The following is a 27,540-nucleotide window of genomic DNA, read 5'->3' as shown; positions in this document are numbered from 1 at the left end:
GGGGGTTATTTACAAATGGCAAATCCACTTTGCACTACAAATGCAAACTACTAGCTAGATTCATAAAGAGTTAGGCCGGCGTATCAGTAGATACGCCGACCTAACTTGGAATCTGCGCCGACCTAAGTTTAAGTGTATTCTCAAACTGAGATACACTTAAACCTATCTAAGATACGACGGCTTGCGCCGTCGTATCTTAGGGTGCAATATTTAGGCTGGCCGCTAGGTGGCCCTTCCATTGCGTTCGGCGTAGAATATGTAAATCACTAGATACGCCTATTCACGAACGTACGTCCGCCCGTTACGCCGTTTACGTAAGGCATTTTCAGGCGTAAAAGTTATTCCATCAAATAGCTGGACTAGTAACGTTAAGTCTGGCCGTCGTTCCCGCGTCGAAATTTGAAAATTTTACGTCGTTTGCGTAAGTCGTCCGTGAATAGGGCTGGACGTAATTTACGTCCACGTCGAAACCAATACGTCCTTGCGGCATACTTTGCCGCAATGCACACTGGGATATGTACACGGACGGCGCATGCTTGTGTATATTTTGCCATTTGTACCACATTTTATTGAAGTTTGGTAAAGTACCTCAATGTTGGTACATCTCCATGGATTGTGCTCAACCAGCAGAATTTATGGAGTTGGTCCACTACTTGAAAATATGAGTTTTGGGAGCGATCTAAACAGTTTTTAGCCGTGTATAGATCTGATTACAAATAGAGGGAGTTGTATTTGAACCAAATACTTAACCTATATTGTGCCTTGAAAAGGTATTCATACCCCTTGAAATATTCTGCATTTTGTCATGTTAAAACCACAAACGTGAATGTATTTTATTTGGATTTTATGTAATAGAGATAGACCAACACAAAGTGCCACATAATTGTGAAGTGGAAGGAACATGATAAATGGGTTTTCCAAATAAATATGTGAAAAGTGTATTCAGCCCCTCAGTCAATACTTTGTAGAACCACCTTTCCCTGCAATTACTATAACTAGACATTACTAAAAAGTATTTTTGGGGATGTCTCTACCAGCTTTGCACATCTAGAGAGTGACAATTTTGTCCAGTCTTCATTGCAAAAAAACTCAAGCTTTGCCAGATTGTATGGAGAGCATCTGTGGACAACAATTTTCAAGTCTTGCCACAGATTCTCCATTGTATTTAGGTCTGGACTGTGACTGGGCCATTCTAACACATGAATATGCTTTGATCTAAACCATTCCATAGGAGCTCTGGCTCTATATTTAGGGTTGTTGTCCTGCTGGAAGGTGAACTTTCACCCCAGTCAGTCTTTTGCAGACTCTAACAGTTTTTTTTTTCAAAGATTGTCCTGTATTTGGCTCCATCCATCTTTCCATCAACTCTGATCGGCTTCCCTGTCCCTGCTGAAGAAAAGCATCCCCACAACATGATGCTGCCACCACCATGTTTCACTTCTTATGGCTTTCTTCTTTCCACTCTACCATAAAGGCCAGATTTGTGGAGAGCACGACTAATATTTGTCTTGGGGATTCTCCCAACCTGAGCTGTGGATCTCTGCAGCTCCTCCACAGTTACCATGGGCCTCTTGGCTGCTTCTTTGATTAGTGCTCTCCTTGTCCGGCTGGTCAGTTTAGGTGGACGGCCATGGCTTGGTAGGATTGCGGTTGTGCCATACTCTTCATTTTCGGATGATGGATTGAACAGTGCTCCACGAGACGTTCAAAGCTTGGGATATGTTTGTGTAGCACTACCCCCGAGAGGATCTGCTGGTTGTTTTGGGTGGCACATTTATCTCATGGCTCCCCCGAATTCCTAGGGGTGAATGATGCTGCGTATTGCATTTGGTAGAAGTAAAAGGAATGTCCGCAACAGGTGCTCTTTATTACCCAGCCGGGTAAAAACAATAAAACTTGTGGTGAGGAAAGTAAAGTTGAAGAAGAAAGGAGAACAGCAGGTTCAGGCGTGATGATAGGGAAACAGTCCTGCTCCCAAGCGTAACACTTTTCTGCGCCACTCCTATGTGAGTGGGCTTAGCGTACCCGGACAGGCCTCTCTCACTGACCTGGCAGCCGGAGTATCACTCAAACATTTGTAGGATAAAGTCTCTGCCACAGACCCTCCTTGGTGAACTTCAGAAAGACGCGTCTCCCAGAGGCCCTCTCCGATTTGTAGTTACGGAGATAACCCTCCTTAGATGAATTACGCCTGGATCTCCTTCAACTTGTCGCCCAAGTACCGACTGACAGGTGACCGATCCTTCAGTGTCCGGCTACCTTGATCCCCGGTGGTTTGTCCAGGCCCGTTTGGACCGCCAGCCTCTCAATGGCACTCGTCAGACGGACTCCCCACCGACTAGCAATACAGCTTAGGATCCTCAAGGTGGGAACCCAGTCGCTCACTGGGTCCCCGTCGCTGTTCAGATGCTCCGGGCCAACATGGTCCCGGAACCAGGAACACTGTGTGGCATGCACACCCCGGCCGGATAAGCCATAACGCCAGGGCGCCGTGATGTGCTCACCCTAAAGGTGGGTGCCACACTAGAAGAAGAAGACCCAGAACCAATGGCGTCTGCCTCATAAATACCCCTCCCCAGCATGCACAGCGAGTCCAAACCCTCCTGATTGGCTGCTAGGAAAGAGCACCCAAACCTTGACTCCACTGCTGCCACCTGCAGCACCGGGGTTGGAAGAACACCCCAGCGCAACAGAATAAGCCTACAGCACAGCCAAGCTGAGACAGAGACCCTGTTTTACACATAACAATTTAGATCAGAGTTTAACTACATTCTGATCTCCCTCTAAATTTAACTAGCACAGGTACCATAAAGTACACAGGCGCTACATTTGTATAACCGAAGCCTGCTTTAAACTTCTCCAAAACGTTATCCCTGACCTGTCTGGTGTGTTCCTTGGCCTTCATGATTCTGTTTGTACACTAAGGTTCCCTAACAAACCTCCGAGGGCTTCACAGAACAGCTGTATTTATAATGAGATTCAATTACACACAGGTGGACTCTATTTACTAATTAGGTGACTTCTGAAGGAAATTGGTTCCACTAGATTTTAATTAGAGGTATCAGAGTAAAGGGAGCTGAATACAAATGCACGCCACACTTTTCACATATTTATTTGTAAACAAAATTGAAAATCATTTATCATTTTCCTTCCACTTCACAATTATGTGCCACTTTGTGTTTGTCTATTACATAAAATCCCCAATAAAACACAATTTATGTTTTTGGTTGTAATCTCAACAAAATGTGGAAAATTTCAAGGGATATGAATACTTTTTCAAGGCACTGCAATTTAGTTATCACATTTAATGTGACAATAAAAACACACAATTTTATATCTAATGTGACAATAAAACACACAGTTTATATATATATATATATATATATATATATATATATATATATATATATATATATATATATATATATATAAACTGTGTGTTTTATTGTCACATTAGATATAAAATATAGAAAAACACAAAGTGGCACATATATATATATCAGCATACCAATTCTTAGCTGAGGTGGTTGTATTAGTTTTCTTTTATTTTTTCCTTCTTTATTTTGACCTAGTGATCCAACCAGCAAGCCTGTTATTTTTCAACTTTTTATCAGACCAAGTTGTCCAGAAAAAGTGAAAGTTAGAAAGCTGAGGCAAACCATTTTCCACTGACAGAGGTGCTTACAATGGTCAGCTTTATTCATTTTGGCAAAAACCTTTATCCTAAAAGAAGAAAAAAAAACTGTTGCTGTAACCTATTAAAAAGTGTAAGCTGGAGTTTGGCTTTAGCGCCGGTTCACACTGTCACATCACATGTGATCCGCACATGAATTGCATCGCATTCCTGTGCAAATCACGTGCGATTCTGTGTGCTGCTATTTGAGCCTATTAGTTTTGTTTAGCTTAAATCGCACCGTATCCGTATGAAAAAAGTGCGAGCAGCTTTGTTTTTTGGTCTTTTTTTGCACTGGAACCGGATCATGTGCGTTCATACCCATGTGATCCGGACCATGACACATTAGAGTTGAGAACCGGGGTGGGGGCGGGGTTGGGGGGGCAGCGCTGCCGACAGTGACATGTCACATTAAAGATTAGATTTGAGAACCGGGGGGGGGGGGGGGGTGTTCTGCTGTCGGAAATGACATCTTACATTAAAGTGAGAATCGGGGGGGGGCTGACTTCTTAACTCTTCTTCCAAGCAGCCAGAGAGTTCAGAAGTGGGGTGAGGGGCCGAAAATTACTTCTTACCAGGCGGGGCCTCTAGTAATTTGGGGGGCCCTCCACAGCTTTGCGGGGCCCTAAGCGGCTTGCATAGTGAGCCTATAGGGCGGATCGGCCCGGGATACGGTTCAGGCAAAACGCATTGCGCTTTGTGAGCTGCTTTTGGGGTGTCATTAACTTATAATTGACACCCGCAGCAAATCGCGTTTCCCGCATTGCATCAGTGTGAACTGGGGCTTAATGCGTTTGTTGGATCCTTCTAAACCTGCTACTGGATCTAACACTATGCTCATGCTCATCTCAGGATGACAATGCTGCTTTCCAAAAGGTATCTCCATTGCTCATCCAGCCAGAGTTCAGACAGGAAGTGTGTTACTGGCTGGATCAACAGGTTTAAACTAAGGAAACAAAGCCTGAAAAAAAAAACCCTCATACAGCCACCACTTTTGAGGATTAGTAAATTGCAGTATTTACATTTTTGGGGGGTGTATATACATTTTAACCTGTTGGAGCTGATGGCACGCAAATACTCGGGCTCTCGATGAGTGGGCCTTGTTTGCGTGCAACATTGCAAAACCAGCTATGCTGAGAATGTCCACCCTGTGTGCTCCCGGCAGGAAGCTTTCCGATCATGTGACCACCATGCAGAGGCGGCTCTCTAATCAGGCGGTCGCCTAAGGCCTCGCACTCACAGGGACCTCGCGGCCGCTTAATTTGCCTGTGATCAAAACTAATGTCGGCGTCATCGGATCTTTCTATTACCCCTCTCTCTTTCTCACCTCCCCCTCTCCCCCCCTCTTGCATTGGATGAATACGTCTGATGGGTGAGGAGGGTGCCCTGGAAGTGGTGCTGATCACCTGTGTGCTAGATCCGTGCATTTTCTGCAGCCATTTTTTTTGCGTGAAATATTTTTCCTATTTAGGGGCGTGAGTGGGGCCTCATGTCTAAGTTTTGCCTAAGGCCTCACAAAGCCTAGAGCCGCCCCTGCCACCATGACACCCAATTTGACGTCAAAATTAAACAGTGCAGTGAGTGGCCATAGTACTGTAGCAAACACTAACTTTTCAAGCTGCAATTAAAATATGTGCTTGTTGGAGCCATACTGATGTTGAGTCTAAGTTATGGTGACCAGACATCCCCGGTTTCCGGGAACAGTCCCCTGACTGAGGATACTATCCCTGGGTTTGTCCCCGAATTGCAGGGCAGGTGATGAGACAGAGAGGGGGCAGTCTGCACCAGGTAACACACACGCTGGTGTCAGACTGGTGTCTCCCGCTGTGTCAGCTTTAATTTGAATTGCAGGATGCCTGCCGTCACATAAAGTCCCGCCTTCTAGTTTGCCTCCGATTACAGACAGCACACGCGTCCAAAGCCGGGATATGTGCTGTCTATCATAGGTGGGAGCCGATCCAGGATGCAGGACTTGTGCGACGGTGGGCGCCCAGCAATTTAAATTAAAGCTGACACAGCGGGAGAAGCAGGCCTGTATGATGATCAAGCTGGCTCTCCTCTCTGATCCCCTGCACAGGTGAGGCTGCATACATGGGCACAGCTGAGGCTGCATACATGGGCACAGCTGAGGCTGCATACATGGGCACAGCTGAGGCTGCATACATGGGCTATCCATTGCATATAGGGGGTGGCCTGGAGAGAGGGGTCAACGCCTGGACGCCCCTAATGGATGGGCCGCCACTGCTGGCTTCCCTCCTGCCACTCAGGGAGATGTTTCAGGATGGAGAGTGGGGGAAGGGGCTGGTAAATATATCATTTAGTGGTGTCTTCCTTACCTGAATGAACACGGTACCAATCACTCCTGTGTTTAACAAGCTTACGTTTGTGAATGAACAGGAAGCCTCAGAGCAATTCTAATTCATTCATCTGTGCAGCTGAGGCTGCATAGACAAGGACTGATAAATCTATGTCCTATGTCATTTCTGGAATCAGGTAGGTGAGTATAGGGATAAGGTAGATCAGTGTAGTGGTCAGGTACTGTAGGTCAGTGTAGGGATAAGGTCAGGGCCATTTGAAGGAATTTGGGGGCCCCAAGCAAAATGGACATGGAGGCCCCCCCCCCACCCCCCGCACACACGCAAAGCCTACAGGAACCACAGCATAGCGATACAGTTTAAGTTTACCCACACTTTATATAAATAAAAAATTAAATAAAAAAGTATCCTTCTTACTGCCCTCCTCCGTAGTCCCCCCTCCCTACTGGGTCCGTACCGCGCAGCATGAGATTCAGTTTCCTGTTCCCAGCCGGACTGAAAGGAAGTGAGCACTTCCTGTCAGTCCAGCCGGGAACAGGAAACTGAATCTCCTGTACCACACAGTACCCGGCCGGAGTCCAGACTGACAGGAAGAAGGAAGAGGAGCTGCTCGGCCACGCTACACAGAGAAGGGGAAGTGATGACTCGAGGCAGCAGTGCTGCAGGCTCTCTATAGAGCGATCAAGCGGCTGTAGGAAGCGCGACAACGGCGGCAAGCAAGGGCCCTGCTTGGGGCCCCAATCATTTTCTTGGTGTGCCTGCCTTGTAGCGACGGGCCTGGATAAGGAAGATCAGTGTAGTGGTCAGTGTAGGAATCAGGTAGGTCAGTGAATGAATCAAGTTGGTCAGTACTACTAAAAGTCTTGCCCTATCCCGGGCGCTGACAACCCACACTACACCATGACTGCATATATCATTTGAGGAAAATATGCTTTTAATATAGTTTACCATTTGCCAATAAAAAAAAAATAAAAAATATGTCCCTGGATTTCATTTTACAAATCTGGTCACCTTAGTCTAAGGCAGGGGTCTCCAAACTGCGGCCCTAGGGCCGGATGTGGCCCTTTGCTTGCCTTAATGCGGCCCTTGGGGCATTATTCCATCCAATTTAAATGGGGCCCAATTCTTGTTGCTGACACCAATGGGGCACTATTCCTCCAACTGACACCATCAATTCTTTTTATTAACACCATCCGCATGGAAGAAAACCATCGGGTTTTTAGGAAAAAACTGAAGACCCACCTCTTCTGAAAGTCCTGTACAACTATGGTCGCAGCGCCTTGAGGCGATTAAGTTCGCATTTGTTGCGCTATATAAGTTTCTCACTCACTCACCAACAATGGGACACTAGTCCTTCCACTGCCACCAAAGATATGGTATTATTTACTCCCACTGGACACCTGTAGGTAGATTCACAAAGAGTTAGGCCGGCTTATCAGTAGATAAGCCGACCTAACTCAGAATCTACGCCGACCTAAGTTTAAGCGTATGCTCAAACAGAGATACGCTTAAACATATCTAAGATACGACGGCTTGCGCCGTCCTATCTTAGATTGCAATATTTTGGATGGCCGCTAGGTGGCGCTTCCATTGCGGTCGGCGTAGAATATGTAAATGAGGGGGATACGCCGATTCACGAACGTACGCCAGGCCGACGCAGTACTTTTACGCCATTTACGTAAGAGATAGGCCGTGTAAAGTTAGAGCTAGGCTCTAGTGGAATAGTAATGTCATGTATGGCCACTGTTCCCGCCGCTAAATTCGAAATTTTTACGTCGTTTGCGAATCGGGATTTACGTCGTTTACGTCCACGTCAAAATCAATAGGCCCGTACGGCGTACTTAGCCGCAATGCGCACTGAGAAATGTAGGCGCCCGGCGCATCCGCAGTAGCCATAAAACTTCAAAAACATGAGGTCAAGCCTCATTACCATTAAACACGCCCCCCTCCAACCCATTTGAATTAGGCGCCCTTACGCCCGCCGCGTTTACACTACGCCACCCTATGTAAGGAGGTAAGTGCCTTGAGAATCATGTACTTGCCTCTCTTACTTAAGGCGGCGTAGTGTAAACACGCTAGGCTACGCCGCAAATTAGCGCGCCCCTACCTGAATCTACCCACTGGACATTTTTTGCTCCCAATGGCCCTAGTCCGGCCCCCCTAAAGTCTGAAGGACCGTAAACTGGCCCTTTGTTTAGAAAGTTTGGAGATCCCTGGTCTAAGGCAACCAGCCAATCATCATAGTCTGATCTCTCTTCATTGTGTTACAGGTAGGAGAAGTAGATGAACTTTATTCTAAGGTGTTGTGTGGATTGCATCCAGGAGAGTCACAAACAGCCGATTATAAGAAGTACAATACGGCAGATTATATAGTGCACAACACTCTTCAGTTCTGGCACCCGCAATATCGGTTTACATCACAATACTCTCCACTCTTCCAAGACAAACATTCTGCGCCTCTTTCATTTCAAACACGACTTATCACAGCATAAATCTAGAGATGCAGCTTAAAGTGGAGGTTTACCCAAAAAAGCAATTTTTAACATTAGATTGGGCCTAATTACGGGAAGCAGAATCGGGTGTTTTGATTAAAATCAATGCAGTACTTACCTTTTTTGAGAGAGATGTTCTCCCGCCGCTTCCGGGTATGGTCTTCGGGACTGGGCATTCCTATTTGATTGACAGCCTTCCGACCGTCGCATACAGCGCGTCACCAGTTTCCGAAAGTAGCCGAACGTCGGCGCGCAGGCGCCGTATAGCGCTGCACCGACGTTCGGCAACTCGTGACACGCTGTATGCGACCGTCGGAAGGCTGTCAATCAAATAGGAACGCCCAGTCCCGAAGACCATACCCGGAAGCGGCGGGAGAACATCATCTCAAAAAAGGTAAGTACTGTATTGATTTTAATCAAAACACCCGATTCTGCTTCCCATAATTAGGCCCAATCGAATGTTAAAACATTTTTTTTCGGGTGAACTCGCGCTTTAACTCAGCCTTTTCCAACCTTTTAACCCTGGTGGGACCCTCAAAATCGTTCCAAGGTCTCAGAGAACCCATTCTGGAAATGATGATATCTACAGCTCACGGTACATTTAGAATGGTCAGCAAGTTGTAAAATGTTTCAAATAAAAGGAAAGAAGAATTCTGCATACCTAAAGTATTTACTCCCTAACATTGGTGGTCATTGTAGATGGGAGAGAAATCTACTACTGGTCAAGGAACCGCTAATTCTGGAGGAACGCTATGGTTCCGTGGACCCTGGTTGAGAGAGTCTGCTCCAACTGAAGACTTCAAGTTAAAGAATTTAAAGGCAATGCAAATCCAAAAAAAGTAAACTGCAGTTGAACCTTGGTTTACGAGTAACTCTATTAACAAGCTTTTTGAAAGACGAGCAACTTTTTTTTTTAAATTCTGACTCGGTTTGCAAGTGTTGTCTCACAAAACGGGCAGGATTCAAGCTAATGGGGTGTGCGGTACCGCATTTGGCCTGAAGTGCAGGGGCGCAGGAGCCGTTCAGAAATATTCCATTCCCGGGTGTTTCCGAGCCTTTCCGAGGTCTGCTGAGCTGAACTCGGGCCTTTCCGAGTGTTAACCAGGCTCTCCGGCGCCACCCCACCTCTGGCCACATGCGGTATTGCATGCCATTGAAGTCAATGCAGAACAAATTATTTTCGTTTCCATTGACTTCTATGGGGAAACTCGCTTCGATATGCGATTGTTTTGGATTACGAGAATTCTCCTGGAACGGATTATGCTTGTAATTCAAGGTTCCACTGTACCATAGAGAGCTTATTTTCTAGGGTCCAACTTCACCCTCCTGCCCATTCCTACATATAACGAGCAGGGTCCCTTTCCTCTTCACCGACGCTGGGTGGTCCTCAACCATGCAAAGAGTATTGCTGTCATTAGCGCCATTCTATGCATCACCACACTGTGATTGTAGGGCGACCCCCCCTCCATGAGGTGGATCACCATTGCCCTGCACTCAAATCAGTGGATTAGCTAATACCAGGCCTCATTCAAACTGGAAGAGGACAGGTGCTGAATCGCAGAACACCGGAAAAAAGGGGGAAGTATTGCAGCCGGAGCATTATTTTTTTTACAATTGGTGTGCATTTCATTACATAAATTATTATTACTATAATTAATTTTATTATTATTAATAATAAAAAGTAGACCTGGGCTTTAAAGACATTTGTGCATGCTTTTTATATTGGTAGCAAAACCATTGTAAATATCTGTTTATCCCATAGTTTCAGGGCCGATCCTAGGCAGGGTGCACAGGGTGCTTTGCACCCAGGCGCCTGTAGGGGTGGGGGCGCTGAAGTGACAGAGTTCTCCCCTCCCTCCTTCTCTCCTTGTTTGTGTCTGTCCAAAACTAGTGTTCCGAGCAAAGGTGTGTGTCCGTCCAGAACTGATGTGTCTCTGACCGTCTCCTGTACCACGTCTGCAGTCTCTGACCGTCTCCTATACCACGTCTGCAGTCTCTGACCGTCTCCTGTACCACGTCTGCAGTCTCTGACCGTCTCCTGTACCACGTCTGCAGTCTCTGATCGTCTCCTGTACCACGTCTGCAGTCTCTGATCGTCTCCTGTACCACGTCTGCAGTCTCTGATCGTCTCCTGTATCATGTCTGCAGTCTCTGACAATCTCCTGTATCATGTCTGTATTATGTCTGGGGGCTCTTTCTAACAGACTTTCTAACAGAAGTCCTCTTTGTGTCCATCAGAGAAGCCCCCCTCCAGGTCCCAATAAAGTACTCTGCTTCTCTTCTTGTATTTGGTTTATTGTTAAGAGATCATGTAAGGATCCCAGGGTAATGAAGACTTTGTGGCGGAGCATCTCTGTGGTTGAATCATTGCCATAGAAACATTTGTAAAGGGGAGGAGTTAGTAAAAATGACCACGCCCATGTGGGGCACCAGAAATATTTCTGCACCCATGCGCCTGTGACCCTAGGATCGGCCCTGCATAGTTTGTTGGGTTTATGGCTCCTGTAATAAAGAGAAAACGTTAACCACAGACTCCTAATATGGTGGTATTATTCACAACTTCCTATGTGTGCTGCTGTTGTAGGAATACTGACACAGAATGTTTGCAAGGTCCCGTTGTCAGCCAGTAAAATTACAGGCGATGTCTACTGCCAGGGGGGAAATGCTGCAAGCATCTGCGACTTGAAGTCCTGGGGCCTACAGGTTAAAAACATACAGTGATGAGTCGTTGCAGCTTCCCCGTCCTGGGCTTTAAGAAAAAAGTGACATCATAGTCACACGACTGCTGTAGATACGCCTCGTCAGCTATGGATGTCAAACTAACTGATAACACCTGTGCTTGTGATCACACTGGAAGAAATGACTTTCTAGTAGGGATGAGCATAACACCCCCCGGTTCGGTTCGCAGCAGAACATACGTACAAGGAAAAAAAAATTGTTCGAACACTGTTAAAGTCTAGGGGACACGAACATGAAAAATCAAGAGTGCTAATTTTAAAGGTTAATATGCAAGTTATTGTCATAAAACGTGTTTGGGGACCAGGGTACTGCCCCAGGGGACATGTATCAATGCAGTCGCCACAGTGAAGCACGGGGAAGCCGTGTTCACACACGGCTCTCCCCGTTCTTCAGCTCCGGGGACCGTTCGTGGGACCCCAGCGGCGATCGGGTCTGTGGGTCCCACGGTCTCGGTGCTTAGGACCGGGTCGCGGGAGCGCGCCCGCGACCCAAGGCTGGGTACATGTACAGGACGTACCTGTACGTGGATCTGCCCAGCCATGCCATTCTGCTGACGTATATATGCAGGAGGCGGTCCTTAAGTGGTTAATGTGGCGTATGGGTGCAATTGGAGAACAAAGCAGTGAGCGAAGGTCCAGACAGTGAATAAAGGGTTTTCCAATGCTTTATTTCCAGGCCAACTCGGCCAACATCAACTTCAAAATGGGAAGAAAAGGTTGATGAGGAGAAAAGGGAGAACCTTGCGATATCAGGCCTGGATATGAACCGAGCAGTCTTGCTCTCAGTAGTATCAGATTGTGATTCGTCGCCAATCTTTCTGAGTGGGTGAAGTGCCCCCGGACAGACCCCTCTCACAAGCCTGGCAGCAGAGGTGTCACTTAGGATTTGCTGGGAGGAACAGATCTCTCTCACAGACCTGGCTCTAGGGCCTCTGCCACAGGCCAATTACTTTAGGTGAGCTAGATGGATAAATGGAGTGAATCCTCCCAGTAGATTTTTAGAATAGGTCACCAGATGACAGCAAAACTTACCTGTCAACATTCCGGTCACCAGATCCCCGATTGGTTCGTTCAAGCCCTGTTGGACAACCTGCCTCCGGGTTCCCCTCAAGCCAACCCCCCAATCGAACGGCATCCAGCCTGGGATCCTTTCAATAGAACCGGGGACCCAGTAAGTCACTGGAGTCCCCTTTTACCTCCGGATGAGGGTTTGTGTAGCCTGCAATTCTGGCCTGGTGGGCCACGCTGGCGGGGTCCATGGATGCGCGCACCCTGAAGGTGGATGCCGCACCTGCAAACGGGACCCCGCAAAAAACTGCCTAGCACATGACACCTGTCACAGATATACCCTCTCCCAGCATGCCCCACAAGGGAAAAACTCCTCTAATTGGCTGCTGGTGAAAGTTGCTCTGCCAGAACCCCTCTGGCGCCAACTGCTGGCCAGGGATGGTATTGCATCCCTGGAGTACAGACTGACCCAGTGGACATTTCTAGAATGACAGAAGTCCCAATTTAAATAAATTGTGAATAGGAGCAAAGTAACTCTCCTCTTCCCACTAACTTTAGCGTAGTGCCCATACTGAAAATAAGGGGGCGCTACATGTATATCATGCCCCCTCTGCAGTGAAGAGATGATGTGTTGTAACCTCTAGCAACCAATCAACAAGAAGAAATCATGTCCTATAACCTCTAGCAACTAATCAGTGAGCCATAATGTGTGCTGTAACCTCTAGCAACCAGTCAGTAAGTGGTTGCCAGAGGTTACAGCATATCATTACCAATCGCAATCACTGTCTGATCTGATACAGTAAACAGATTTTAAAGTCTAGCTGATATTTCTCAGAGCAGGTGGAGAGCAAAATTGCATGCCCCCCTCTCAATAATTTTTTTTCACAGGGTCCAATCAACATTAAAGACGGCCCTGCTAGTACAGGTAGCATGGGCTCTACAGACTACTAGACATGAGCTTGTGGAGGCAGAATTGGCTCTACAGACATATAAACATGAGCTAGCAGAGGCAGCATTGGCTCTACATAGACTACAAGACATGAGCTTGGCCATTATCCAGCCTAATGCAGTTTTGATGTTCGGATAGAAATGAGTTTGAAGGTTGCCCAAGCTCATCTTGACATACTACCGGGCAAAAGCCTTCAGAGCGGTCTGGGCACAATCCAATAAAAGCAGTGGTTCTCAACTCCTGTCCTCAGGACCCACTAACAGGCCAGATTTTATGTATTACCTTGGGGAGATGCAGACTAGAACACTGCAATCACTGAGCAGCAAATTATATCACCTGTGATGTATTTCAGTTATCTTGCAAACCTGGCCTGTTAGTGGGTCCTGAGGTCGGGTTCACACTTGTCCGACAAACGCTCCGACATTAGGAGCTCATGTCGCGTGAAAATCATTGTTTCCCTATGAGAGCCAGTGGCGGCTGGTGATTAAAATTTTTGGGGGGGCGCAAACGAAAAAAAACAATTGCAGCCTCACTGTACCTACCAATTGTCACCACTGTGCCATGCCATCAAATGCAGTCACTGTGTCATCAAAACGCAGCCACTGTGCCATGCCATCAAAACGCAGCCACCGTGCCATGCCATCAAACGCAGCTACTGTGCCATCAATTGTCACCACTATAGAAATCTCTGCCCTAAATTCCTAGGTCTGTACGCCTGTCTCCCAGAAGTGGCCTGGCAAGTGATATTACCAGCACATCTCTGGAAGGTGGGGGGGGGTGAGTATTTCTGGGGGGGATTAAATCAATACTATTCGTACCGTACCTAAAATACTTTTAATATTACCCATGTGACTGTTCAGGTCTCATTAAAATGCAACTGAAAAGAACGGTCACTTTATAAAAATATATATATATATATATATATATATATATATATATATATATATATATATATATATATATATATATATATATTTTTTTTTTTTTTTTTTATGTATGTATGTGTGTGTTAGCATTCTAAATTGAGTCTGTATCCATCAGGTTTGAAACCAAAAGACAACACTTTATTCCAAACCTTGCATCCTCAGAGCCCCAAACCTGCATGTTTCCTGACAGGGATATCTTTATTTTAAAGCACAAACAATAAATCAGTCGCCATTTATCTTTCTGGGTGCTCTAATCTGCTAAAACTGTATATTATTTTGCTTGCAGCAGATTGTTGCTCTTTGCACTGTCATATTATCTAAGCAGTGGGGTCATTATTGTGCTTTGTACTTACTATTTCCAGGCAGATGAAGGCTCCTGTGTAGGTCCTAAAGACTTCTACCCCGGTGGGCAAGGTGTAGGAGGCAGCGGGGTAGGAGACGGCGGCAGGGCTTGGCATTGGAGGGACCCCCGGATCAGCCATGCTCGCTTTGTTTGTGTGACAATCTGAGTGTCAGGCAGCACGGCTTTCCAAAGCCTACTATGCAGGCAGTTGTACCTGAGTGTGTCATGTGACCACCTGGCAGGTACAGCCCAGCCCTGCCCTGAGAGTCTTTGTGCTGCACTGGGATTCCTGTAAGGGGAGAGGAGGGCAGGGCGGCACAGGTGACACAATACAAAGGTAGCTCACAGAACTGATGTGAAAATAGGCTGGATTCACACCTATGCATTTTTAGTGCTTTTTGCATTTTGCAGATTTAGATTATAGTCCATTTAACATGGTTTCAGGCTTAGGGAGTATTGCCTAGATTCACATACATTGCCGCAACTTTGCGGCGGCGTAGCTAAAGGCATTTAGGCTACGCCGCCGTAAGTTAGCGAGGCAAGTACATGATTCACAATGTACTTGCCTGCTAAGTTACGGCGGCGTAGCCTAAAGCGGACGGGCGTAAGCGCGCCTAATTCAAATGTGTGTAAGGGGGCGTGTTTTATGTTAATGGGGCTTGACCTTACGTTTTTGACGGGTTTTTTTAACTGCGCATGCGCCGGGCACCTACATTTCCCAGTGTGCATTGTGGCTAAGTACGCCGCACGGGCCTATTGATTTGGACGTGGACGTAAACGACGTAAATCCCGATTCACGGACGACTTACACAAACAACGTAAAAAAATCGAATTTCGACACGGGAACGGCGGCCATACTTAAAGCGGGGGTTCACCCTATAAACAAAAAAAAAAATTTTTTTTTCTTCTAGCATAAAATTAGGCATAGTAGCGCGAGCTACAGTATGCCTGTCTTGATTTTTTTAGCGCGGTACTCACAGTGCAATCGTACATTGAAGATACCGACTCCCCGCGGGGAATGGGCGTTCCTATCCAGACGGAGGATGATTGACGGCCGGCTCTGGCACGTCACGCTTCTCCGGAAATAGCCAAAATAGGCTTGGCTCTTCACGGCGCCTGCGCATAGTCTGTGCGCAGGCGCCGTATAGCGCTGTGAAGAGCCGAGACCTACTTCGGCTGTCTTCGGGGAGCGTGACGTGCCAGAGCCGGCCGTCAATCATCCTCCGTCTGGATAGGAACGCCCATTCCCCGCGGGGAGTCGGTATCTTCAATGTACGATTGCACTGTGAGTACGGGGATAAAAAAATCAAGACAGGCATACTGTAGCTCGCGCTACTATGCCTCATTTTATGCTAAAATGTTGCTATGGAGGGTGAACCACCGCTTTAACATTACTATTCCAACTAGGGCCTAGCTCTAACTTTACGCGGCCTATCTCTTACGTAAACGGCGTAAAAGTACTGCGTCGGCCGGGCGTACGTTCGTGAATCGGCGTATCTACTAATTTACATATTCTACGCTGACCGCAATGGAAGCGCCACCTAGCGGCCATCCGAAATATTGCAACCTAAGATAGGACGGCGCAAGCCGATATGTTTATGCGTATCTCTGTTTGAGCATACGCTTAAACTTAGGTCGGCGTAGATTCCGAGTTAGGTCGGCTTATCTACTGATAAGCCGGCCTAACTCTTTGTGAATCTACCTATATGTCTCAAAGCAGATCTCAACCCTATCTGGATGGTGCTGAGGCCTGGTTCACACCTATGCATTTTTTAGTGCGTTTTCAGTTTTGCAGAAACACACTGCAGTCTATTTAACATGGTTTTCTATGGATGTAGTTCACATCTTTTTATGGAAAAGGGCATAGCTCCCAACTGTCCCTGATTTCGAGGGACTGTCCCTGATTTATAGCAATGTCCCTCTGTCCCTCATTCCTCCTCATTTGTCCCTCATTTTGGTCTGATCTATATATATGTACCCTATTTATCGACGTATACCGCGCAGTTTTTTGCCCTGAAATTCAGGGCAAAATCGCGGGTGCGCGATATACGCCGATACCCGCTTCCCGCGCCGAGTTTGAATTACTGCGCCGGCATATACCGTGCGCAGTACACTCGTGTATAGTCGGGCAGGCTCGGCTTCTCTCGCAGTCAAGTCCTGGACGTACAGGACGCACAGGACGTGACCGCGAGAGGACCTGAGCCTGCCCGACTATACACGAGTGTACTGCGCTCGGTATATGCCGGCGCAGTAGTTCAAACTCAGCGCGGGAAGCGGGGAGGACACCGCAGAACGACGCCGGACCCGACGAGGAGGACACCACCGAAGCCGCAGACGGACGCCGGACCCGACGAGGCCCGCCGATGGACGCCGCGCAAGACACCAAAACTGTAAGTACTAAAATATTTTTTTTACAGGAATTGCGGGTCCACTTTAGGGGTGCGCGCTATACGCCGGAGCGCGCAATACCCCGATAAATACGGTACATAAAATTCACTTTTTATTTATCAAAAAGTGTTTTCCAGTGCCAAACCTTTCATCTAATTTCTAAATCGCTGCATTTGTAAATTCCAAAAGCCAATATAAAGGAATCGTAGTGGTAAAAAAAAAAAGCACTTGTGGGTTTCCAATCTTGTTTTTTTTGTACAATTCTCCTTTAAGGGGGTGTGGCAAGGGGTGTGTCCTATGCCTGCATACTTTTTCTGATAGGTGTCCCTCATTCCCATCTCAGAAAGGTATGAGAGGGGCCAGGGACTTTTTTCTGGTTTTTGGTTCCATAGACTTCAATGGATCAAAAACGTGTATTGAAAAATGCAAAATGCACCTGGAATATGCAAACTGCAACCTGCATAGGTGTGAACCAGGCCTTAGGACTCATGCACACAGGGCTTACAAAAGCATCTTTAAGATTTGGTTCACATTGATGCTACTTTGAAATCACACTACTTCACTTCAAGTAGCGCAATTTCAAAGTAGCAAGGTCAGTGCGATTTCAGGTGCTACTTAATAGACATATGTGCATGAAGCCACACAGATGTCTATTGAAGTTGCACCTGAAATCGGCAAAAGTAGTGCAGGAACTACTTTTCCAAATTGGTGCAACGCCTCAAAATCAGTGTCGCACCGATTGGAACGGTGCAACTGCCGGCAATAAGCTGCGACTTGTCATGCGATTTGATCTCTCAAATCGCATGACAAATCGCTCCAATGTGAACCTAGGCTTTCTGCAAGTGCAAACTACAAGATGTAAAGTGCACTTGGAAGTGCAGTCGCTGTAGATCCGAGGGGGACATGCAAGGAAAATAAAAAACAGCATTTTAGCTTGCACATGATCAGGGCTGGTGCAAGGATTTTTGACACCTAATTTTGCCGCCCCCCCTGGCTCCACCGCCTTTGCCCTGCTTATGTATACCCTACCTTTTTAATGAAACGCTCATTAAATGCCGCCTCGCCAGCGCCCATCAAATGCAGCCTCACCAGCGCCCATCAAATCCAGTCTCACCTGTGCCCATCCATTCCGCCTCACCTGTGCCCATCAAATACAGTCTCACCTGTGCCTATCAAATAGTCTCAGTTAGGTAGATTCACAAAGAGTTAGGCCGGCTTATCTACAGATAAGCCGACCTAACTCTGAATCTAAGCCGACCTATGTTTAAGTGTATTCTCTAACAGAGATACACTTAAACATATCTAAGATAGGATGGCGCAAAGATTGCAATGTTTTGGCTTACCGCTAGGTGGCGCTTACATTGCGGCCGACCTAGATTATGGAGATGAGGGGATACGCCGATTCACGAGCGTACGCCGGGCCTACACCGTCGCATTACGTCGTTTCCGTACGCGATAGGCCGCCTAAAGTTATTCCACCTATGAGGAAGTATGGCCACCGTTCCCGCCGAGAGGTTCGAATTTTTTACGTCGTTTGCGCAAGTCGTCCGCGAATCGGGATTTATGTCGTTTACGTACGCGTCGAAATCAATAGGCCCGTACGGCCTACTTAGCCGCAATGCGCACTGGGAAATGTAGTCGCCCGGCGCATGCGCAGTGTAAAAAAACTTAAAAAAACGTGAGGTCAAGCCTCATTTCCATACTACACGCCCCCCTCCCAGTCATTTGAATTAGGCGCGCTTACGCCCGCTCGTTTTAGGCTACGCCGCCAAAAATTTGAAGGTAAGTGGTTTGAAAATCACTAATAGCCTAAAGAATTTACGGCGGTGTAGCCTAAAAAGACTAGGCTAGGTCGTCCTAATTTTAGGCCATTGTATGTGAATCTACCCAAGTGTGTATATGTATATTCACTGGTCTGCCAAATGCCAAGTATGTATCAAGTATGTATGAAAAACGACGAGAAAAATTAGAGCATGTTCTAAATTTTTAATGCCCATTTTTCACTTTGAGAAAAATGCTCTGGAGGCTGTGCAGCGGGCGCACGCCTGATGTGGCTTTTAAAGGAGCCACCGTACGGGTACAGTGGTTCACGCAGTGGTGCCGTTCTCCCGACGTATATCGGTGGGAGCCGATCGGCAAGTGGTTAATAAAGTTAACAAAGTAGAGAAAAAGTCAACGGTGGCAAATAGGGTAGACCTGTGTTCATTTTCAATATCCATAGCCGAATTTAGGTAGGGCGGCTCACTTTTGAGGCGGCGTAGCGTATATGCGATACGCTACGCCGCCTCAAAAGTGAGCCGTCCTACCTAAATTCGGCTATAAGTCAGAGAGGCAAGTACTGTATTCACAAAGCACTTGCCTCCTAAGTTACGGCGGCGTATCGTAAATGGTCCGGCGTAAGCGCGCCTAATTCAAATGAGGATGAGGAGGGCGTGTTTTATGTAAATTACTCGTGACCCGACGTGATTGATGTTTTTACGAACGGCGCATGCGCCGTCTGTGGACATATCCCAGTGTGCATTGCTCCAAAGTACGCCGTTCCGACGTGAACGTAAATTACGTCCAGCCCGATTCGCGTACGACTTACGCAAACGGTGTAAAAAGATAGTCCATACCTTGCATGGGCTGCGGCACCTAGGGAGCAGCTTTATCTTTACGCCAGCGTATCTCTAACGTAAATGGCGTAACTAATTGCGACGGGCGCACGTACGTTTATGAATCGGCGTATCTAGTTATTTGCATATTCATTTGCATATTCTATTTATTTTTAACGGAAGCGCCACCTAGCGGCCAGCGGAAATATGCACCCTAAGATACGACGGCGTAGGAGACTTACGCCGCTCGTATCTTAGCCTAATTTAAGCGTATCTGGTTTCCAGAATACGCTTAAATTTGCAACAACGTAGATTCAGAGTTACGACGGCGTATCTACTGATACGCCGGCGTAAACGTCTCTGAATCCAGCTACCAATATGCAAGGGGAAAAAAATACATTTTTTGTGCATTAAAGCGGATCTCCGCCGGGAAAAAAAATATTAAAAGCCAGCAGCTACAAATACTGCAGCTGCTGACTTTTAATATTAGGACACTTACCTGTCCTGGAGTCCAGCACCGTCGGCAGCAGAGGACGAACGATCGCTCATCACTCTGCTGCCCCCACCGCCATCCTTGTTTTCTATGTGCCCTGTACATGTGTGGTGGTGTGCAGAAGAATGCAGCACAACAAACATTGTGGGGGCATACTGCACATTCATTAAAGCGGTAGTTCACCCACAATCCCATGATGTTACCATCGAGACAGGCATTGTAGCGCGAGCTACAGTATGCCTGTCCCGATTTTTTTAACCCCGTACTCACCTCGTAGTCGTCCATCGTAGATTCCGGCTCCCGCGGGGAATGGGCGTGCCTATGGAGAGGGAGGATGATTGACGGCCGGCCCTGGCACGTCACTCTCCCCGAAGACAGCCGGAGTAGGTCTCGGCTCTTCACGGCGCGTGCGCACAGGCTATGCGCACGCGTCGTGAAGACCAAGCCTATTTCGGCTATTTCCGGAGAAGCGTGACGCGCCAGAGCCGGCCGTCAATCATCCTCCGTCTCCAGAGGCACGCCCATTCCCCGGTATCTTCGATGGACGACTACAAGGTGAGTATGGGGGGAAAAAATTCGGGACAGGCATACTGTAGCTCGCGCTACAGTGCCTGATTTAAAGGTAAAAGAAAAAAAATTTTTTTTTTTCGTGTCGATAGGGTGAACCCCCGCTTTAATGCAACGCATATCACAAACAGGCCCGAAACATTCAGTGCACCCCATAGTGATCATTTCGTTATAGGTGGAACCCAGTGAGCTATGTAAGCCCCTAGCTTGTTATATGTCTCGGATTCTCCAACAGTGAGGTCTCCCAGCTTTATTTCTTGTCTACCTGCGAGTGTTGGGTGTGCCCGCCCTCCTTTGTGTGATCCGGATTTTCCTGTTACATCCTCTATAAATAAAAATAAAAACTTGGCCAGGACAGTGTGACTCTTCATAATGAAATAGTCTGAGAAGGAGAAGAGGAGACTTTAAATGGGTTGTAAAGGTACAATTATTTTTCCCTAAATAGCTTCCTTTACCTTAGTGCAGTCCTCCTTCACTTACCTCATCCTTCCATTTTGCTTTTAAATGTCCTTATTTCTTCTGAGAAATCCTCACTTCCTGTTCCTCCGTCTGTAACTACACACAGTAATGCGAGGCTTTCTCCCTGGTGTGGAGTGTCGTGCTCGCCCCCTCCCTTGGACTACAGGAGAGTCAGGATGCCCACTAACACACAACTCCTTACTCTATCTGCAACGTAGAGAGCGTCCACTCCTGGTAGTCCAAGGGAGTGGGTGAGCACGACACCTCCACACTCCACTCCGACACTGAAACAGCCGCTGCTGTATCTCCAATGTAAAAGCCCCGAGGGCTTTCACACTGGAGCAGTGCGCTAGCAGGACGGTAAAAAATGTCCAGCTAGTAGCATCTTTGGAGCGGTGTGTATACAGTAGACATGTGCAATTCGTTTAGTTTCTAATTCGTTTTTTTACGAAAATTCGGAAATTCTAAAATTCGTTAATTTTCGAATTTTTCCATTTCGATTTTTCAAATTTTTCAATTTCAAATTTTCTAACTTTTCAATTTCGAATTTTCGAATTTTTCATTTTCAAAATTTCGAATTTTTCATTTTCAAAAATTTCGAATTTTCTAATTTTTCATTTTCGAATTTTCTAATTTTTCATTTTCGAATTTTCAAATTTTCTAATTTTTTATTTTTCGAATTTACGAATTTTCGAATTTTTTATTTTTCAAATTTTTAACTTTCGAATTTCGAAATTTTCAATTTTCGATTTTTTGAATTTTGCATTTTCGAATTTTTCATTTTTCAAATTTCGAATTTCAAAATTTCGAATTTCGAATTTTCGCATTTCGAATTTCGGATTTTCGAAATTTCGAATTTTCGAAAAATAAAAAATTTGAAAATTCAAAAAATAAAAAATTTAGAAATTTAGAAATTGTAGCATTCAAAAATCTAAAGTTCGAAAATCTAAAATTCGAAAATGGGAAATTTACGATTTTTTTGAATTTCCGAATTTTTTTTTCATTTTCGTTTCATTCGTTTTTTTTTGGAAATTTCGTTTTTTCAGTTTTTTGCTTTTTTTGCTTTTTCGGAAATCCGAAAACTCTGAATTTCAGAATTCCGAATTTTCGAATTTCAGAATTTCAGAATTCAGAATTTTCGAATTTCCCGAATTTACGAAAAAAGCAAAAAAACGAATAAAACAGAAAAAAAGTGTTTTCGATTTTCCCGAACTTACGAATTTCCGAAAAAATAAAAAAACTAATGAAACAAAAACGAAAAAAAAAATATTTTTCCGAATTTACGATTTTTCGAATAATAAAAAAAAACGAAAATAACATAAACTAAAAAAAGTTTTTTTTTGGCAGTGCACATGTCTAGTATACAGCTCCTCCACCGCTCCTGCCCATTAGAATCAATGGGGCACCGCAGCTATACCATCAGCAAAGCACCTCTGCAGAGGCGCTTTGTGCTGGCTTTTAACACTTTATGGAATATCGCCGCAAAATTGACGGTAAAGCGGCGCTAAAATTAGCGGCGCTTTACCCCCGTCGCCCCAGTGTGAAAGGGGCCTTAATGAATGGCATAAAGAATCAATGAACTATGAGAGTGCTCACCAGCACCCTTGTAGTTCATTAAGAACTACAAGCTGTCTGCTGCAGTGGGCAATGGTACTTGTAGTTCATTCATTCGCAGAACTCTGTGAATGAATGATGCAGCTGTGTACACACATCTGTGCGGTTTTTAAAAAGTAACAGTAGGTGTGGTAAGAGGGCCCCCCCACCCACAGATGCTGCATTGCAACAGGTTACATGCTATACCCTAAATACAGCTGGGACGTGTTACAAAGGTGAACTTATCGTTTAAAGAAAGTCTTTGAAGTAGCTAATGCTGCATCTTAAAGCGGGGGTTCACCCAAAAAACTAATTTTTAACATTAGATTGAGGCCAATTGTGGGAAGCACAATCGGGTGTTTTTTTTTAAATCAATGCAGTACTTACCGTTTTAGAGATAGATGTTCCCTGCGGCTTCCGGGTATGGACTGCAGGACTGGGCGTTCCTATTTGATTGACAGGCTTCTGACCGTCGCATACAGCGCGTCACGAGTTGCCGAAAGTAGCCGAACGTCGGTGCACAGGCGCCGTGTAGAGCCACACCGACGTTCGGCTTCTTTCGGCAACTCGTGACGCGCTGTATGCGACCGTCGGAAGCCTGTCAATCAAATAGAAACGCCCAGTCCCGCAGACCATACCCGGAAGCCGCGGAGAACATCTATCTCTAAAACGGCATGTGCTGCATTGATTTAAAAAAAAAAAAACACCCGATTGTGCTTCCCACAATTAGCCTCAATCTAATGTTAATTTTTTTTTTTCGGGTGAACCCCCGCTTTAAGCTCGTTTGGCTGTACTCCTATGGATCACGGGAGTGCAGTTCCTTCTACACGCCTGTGACCTGTTTTCAGCAGACAGTGGGCTGAAGTCTGCTGATGTCACAGAAGCGGTCCGGGTTTGGGCGGGGCAAGATAGGGACAATGGAGTCGGGACCGCCCATATGCCTGGACCGACACCCGGCTCAGCCTCTCTAACTATTCTCTTTTTTTACAACCCCGTGAACAGTCTCCATGATCTAGAGCCAGTTGCAGAATGGAAAACCAGGGACCACCAGGGTTCCGGGCCATTTCCAACATCAGGAGCTATTGTGACAACAACTGTAATTTACAGTCTCTGTGAGCCATGTCACCAGCTGGTGGGCACCATTATAATTGCTATTATTAGTTTATGTAACCATTTAAAGTGGAGGTTCACCCGGAAATGTTAATTTTTAACCTTAGATGGATGCTCATTTTGTCAAGGGGAATCGGCTATTTTTTTTAAAATCAAAGCTCTACTTACCGTTTTAGAGAGCGATCTTCTCCGCCGCTTCCGGGTATGGGCTTCGGGACTGGGCGTTTCTATTTGATTGACAGTCTTCCTACATGGCTTCCGACGGTCGCATCTATCGCGTCACGATTTTCCGAACGTCGGTGCGCAGGCGCCGTATAGAGCCGCACCGACGTTCGGCTTCTTTCGGCTACTCGTGACGCGATGGATGCGTCCGTCGGAAGCCTGTCGGAAGACTGTCAATCAAATAGGAACGCCCAGTCCCGAAGACCATACCCAGAAGCGGAGGAGAAGATCGCTCTCTAAAACGGTAAGTACAGCTTCGATTTTAAAACAACTAGCCGATTCCCCTAGACAAAATGAGCATCCATCTAAGGGTAAAAAAAAAATTATGGGTGAACTCCCGCTTTAAACTCTAGGATAAGCAAATATTGGCCAAGAGAGTCAGGTGTATTGTTACTTGAATGTTCATTGCTTTGTGTATTTCTTCCAGATCTGTACAGTAATCCATTGTGAAGCTTTCCCTCTGTGCAGGAGCTTCCTGTAATAAAGACCGCTCACTGCTGCTGTCACTCCTTGTGCAGGGTGACTGGTCTTGTCTCCGCCCCCTCCTGTAGTTTTCTGCAGTTTTCTGCAGTTTCCTGCACCGTCGTATCTTAGGGTGCAATTTTTCTGCTGGCCGCTAGGTGGCGCTTCCGTTGATTTCGGCATAGAATATGTAAATGACTAGATACGCCGATTCACGAACGTACGCTTGCCCGTCGCAGTAAAGATACGCTGTTTCCGTAAGAGATACGCCGCGTAAAGATAAAGCTGCCCCCTAGGTGGCGTAGCCAATATTGGCAGTCGTTCCCGCGTCCAAATTTGTAAATTTTACGTCGTTTGCGTAAGTCGTCCGTGAATGGGGCTGGACGTAATTTACGTTCACGTCGAATCCAATACGTCCTTGCGGCGTACTTTGGAGCAATGCACACTGGTATATGTACACGGACGGCGCATGAACCGTTCGTAAAAAACGTCAATCACGTCGGGTCACCAATAATTTACATAAAACACGCCCCCTTATCCTCATTTTAATTAGGCGCGCTTACGCCGGCCCCATTTACGCTACGCCGCCTTAACTTAGGAGGCAAGTGCTTTGTGAATACAGCACTTGCCTCTCTGACTTATGGCGGCGTAGCGTAAATACGATACGCTACACCGCCGTAAAAGTGCGCTGATCTACCTGAATCAGAGTTGTGGATCCCTTGTTAACGAATTCACCAGGCCCCCCCCCCCCCCCCGAGACGTCAGCTTGCTTTGTTTGGTCTCCTCCAGGGCAGGTCCTCCCCCGGTCTCCTTCGTTTAGCAGCTTCTTCCACTCGGACTGACAGCTTGAGACCCCTTCCAGAATCATAGGCCCTAGCCAGCATAGCTGGGCCTACTAAACAGAGATGCAGCCTCGGACCAACGTGGTCCCGGGAATGGAATCACGCACACATACCTCGCGCCAGGAGGGCCACGAGGCGAAGGACCTCGAAAAACGGCGTCTGCCCCTTAAGTACCCCCTCTCAGCATGCACAGCAGGGCACCACCCCCACTGGGCTGCTGCCAAGAAGGCTCACTTAACACACCATGGTTATCTTGTGTTCCTACATGGGCCTAAGATGGTAACGCCACCTACAGGCAACATGGGAAAACTTCTATCAAGCACAACCATAGCCAGAACAGAGGCTAATTTCAATGAAATTAGTAAAGTCTGAGCCCAACTATAGACTCAGACGCCCTCTAAATTTAGCATAGCGCCCCAATCATTGGGAGCAGGGAGCTACATTATTTTCTAGGGAATAGTAGAATAGTATTAACGTGGTTGTAAAAGCTCAAGGTTTTTTCATCTTCACGCAATATATGCCTGAAGTGTAAAAAAAAAAGCAGTGTGCAGCCCCCAAATACTTACTTGAGCCCCATCTTGATCCAGTGCTGTGCACGAGAGCCTCGGCTCTCTGGGGGCCTGTCACTCCTCGCCTGTCACTCCTCACTGACTGCATCACCTGCTATGATTGACTGCTGCCACAATCAGGGGAGAGGAGCGGGGCCAAACCATGGATCTGTGTGTGGAATGGACAGACAGAGCCGTCAGCTGCTTGCTCTAGGGGGTACTTGGCAGGAGCACCGGTGGGGGACCTGAGAAGAGGAGGATCGGGGCCTGCTCTGTTCAAAACCACTGCACAGAGCAGGTAAGTATAACATGTTTGTTGTTTTTAAGAAGGGAAAAAAAAACACAAGACTTTTTACGATCGCTTTAATTAATTTCAGAAATCCACTGGGTTGTCCTGCCAGAAACCACCCCAGACAAAAAAAATACACTGATAAAAGCACCTAGGATAACATTCTGGGGAGTTTACTGGCTGCAGAAAAAGCGCCTGAAGCCAAACACAGCAGCTGTAAAAACATCCATAGCCAGATTCAGTAACACTTACGACGGCGTATCAGTAGATACGCCGTCGTAAGTCCGAATTCGCGCCGTCGTATCTTTAAGCGTATTCTCAAGCTGAGATACGCTTAAATGTTGCTAAGATACGACCGGCGTAAGTCTCCTACGCTGTCGTATCTTAGCTGCATATTTACGCTGGCCGCTAGGGGCGTGTACGCTGATTTACGCCTAGAATATGTAAATGAGCAAAATACGCCTATTCACGAACGTACTTGCGCCCGATACGCTGTTTACGTAGGGCGTTTTTCAGGCGTAAAGATAAACCACCAAAAAGATGGCGCAGCCAATGTTAAGTATGGACGTCGGAACAGCCGTCGAATTTCACGTCGTTTACGTTGTTTGCGTAAGTCGTACGTGAATGGGGCTGGGCGTAGGTTACATTCACGTCGAAAGCATTGACTATTTGCGACGTGATTTTGAGCATGCGCACTGGGATACGTTCACGGACGGTGCATGCGTGTTCGTTAGGCGCGTCATTTACGTGGGGTCACGATTCATTATCATACAACACGTCCACTACCAGCCTACTTTGAATTACGCGGGATTACGCCGGCCCATTTACACAACGCCGCCGTAACTTAGGACGCAAGTTCTTTGTGTATACGGTACCCGACTCTCTATGTTACGGCGGCGTAGTGTATCTGAGATACGCTACGCCCGCACAAACTTAAGCCAGTCTTTCTGAATCTGGCTACCAGTGTGCATGAGGACTTTCAGCTGCAAAAACGCTCCAACGCTGAAAACTGAGGCTTTTCGGCATTTATCAGCATTTTTGAGTCATAAGCTTTTGAGCGAGTATCATTTTTCCTATTAAAAAAAAAAAGTTAAAAACCACTGCAAACTCATTGTACAGCTTATGCTACTGGCATTTTTATAACATCCAGTGTGCATGAGCCCTAATGCCGCGTACACATGATCGGCATTTGCGACAAAAAATGTTCGGTATGAGCCTTTGGTTGGATATTCCGACCGTGTGTAGGCTCCATCGGACATTTGCTGTCGGAATTTCCGACAACAAATGTTTAAGAGCTGGTTCTTGTCGGAAATTACATTCGTCTCTAGCCAATTCCGACGCACAAAAATCCTACGCATGCTCGGAAGTAATTTGATGCGTGCTCGGAATCATTGAACTTAATTTTTCTCGGCTTGTCGTAGTGTTGTACATCACCGCGTTCTTGACGTTCGGAATTTCAGACAACATTTGTGTGACTGTGTGTATGCAGCAGAAGTTTGAGCCAACATTCCGTCGGAAAAAAATCCACG

At 46.4% G+C, this 27,540-nt stretch overlaps 1 protein-coding gene across 1 annotated transcript in view; it reads right to left on the bottom strand.

Annotated features, from left to right (window-relative positions):
- MAL2 (mal, T cell differentiation protein 2) overlaps window positions 1-14,694 on the bottom strand; it is an 86,295-nt gene extending 71,601 nt beyond the window's left edge. Inside the window, exon 1 of the mRNA XM_040354904.1 lies at window positions 14,455-14,694. Coding sequence (XP_040210838.1) covers window positions 14,455-14,583 — 129 coding nt within the window. The 5' untranslated portion in view covers window positions 14,584-14,694. The remainder of the gene's footprint in view (window positions 1-14,454) is intronic.
- Between the last annotated feature and the right edge of the window lie 12,846 nt (window positions 14,695-27,540).

The sequence above is a fragment of the Rana temporaria genome, chromosome 5, assembly GCF_905171775.1.
Source record: "Rana temporaria chromosome 5, aRanTem1.1, whole genome shotgun sequence".
NCBI lineage: Eukaryota > Metazoa > Chordata > Amphibia > Anura > Ranidae > Rana > Rana temporaria.
This window is presented reverse-complemented; position numbering and strand designations above follow the sequence as displayed.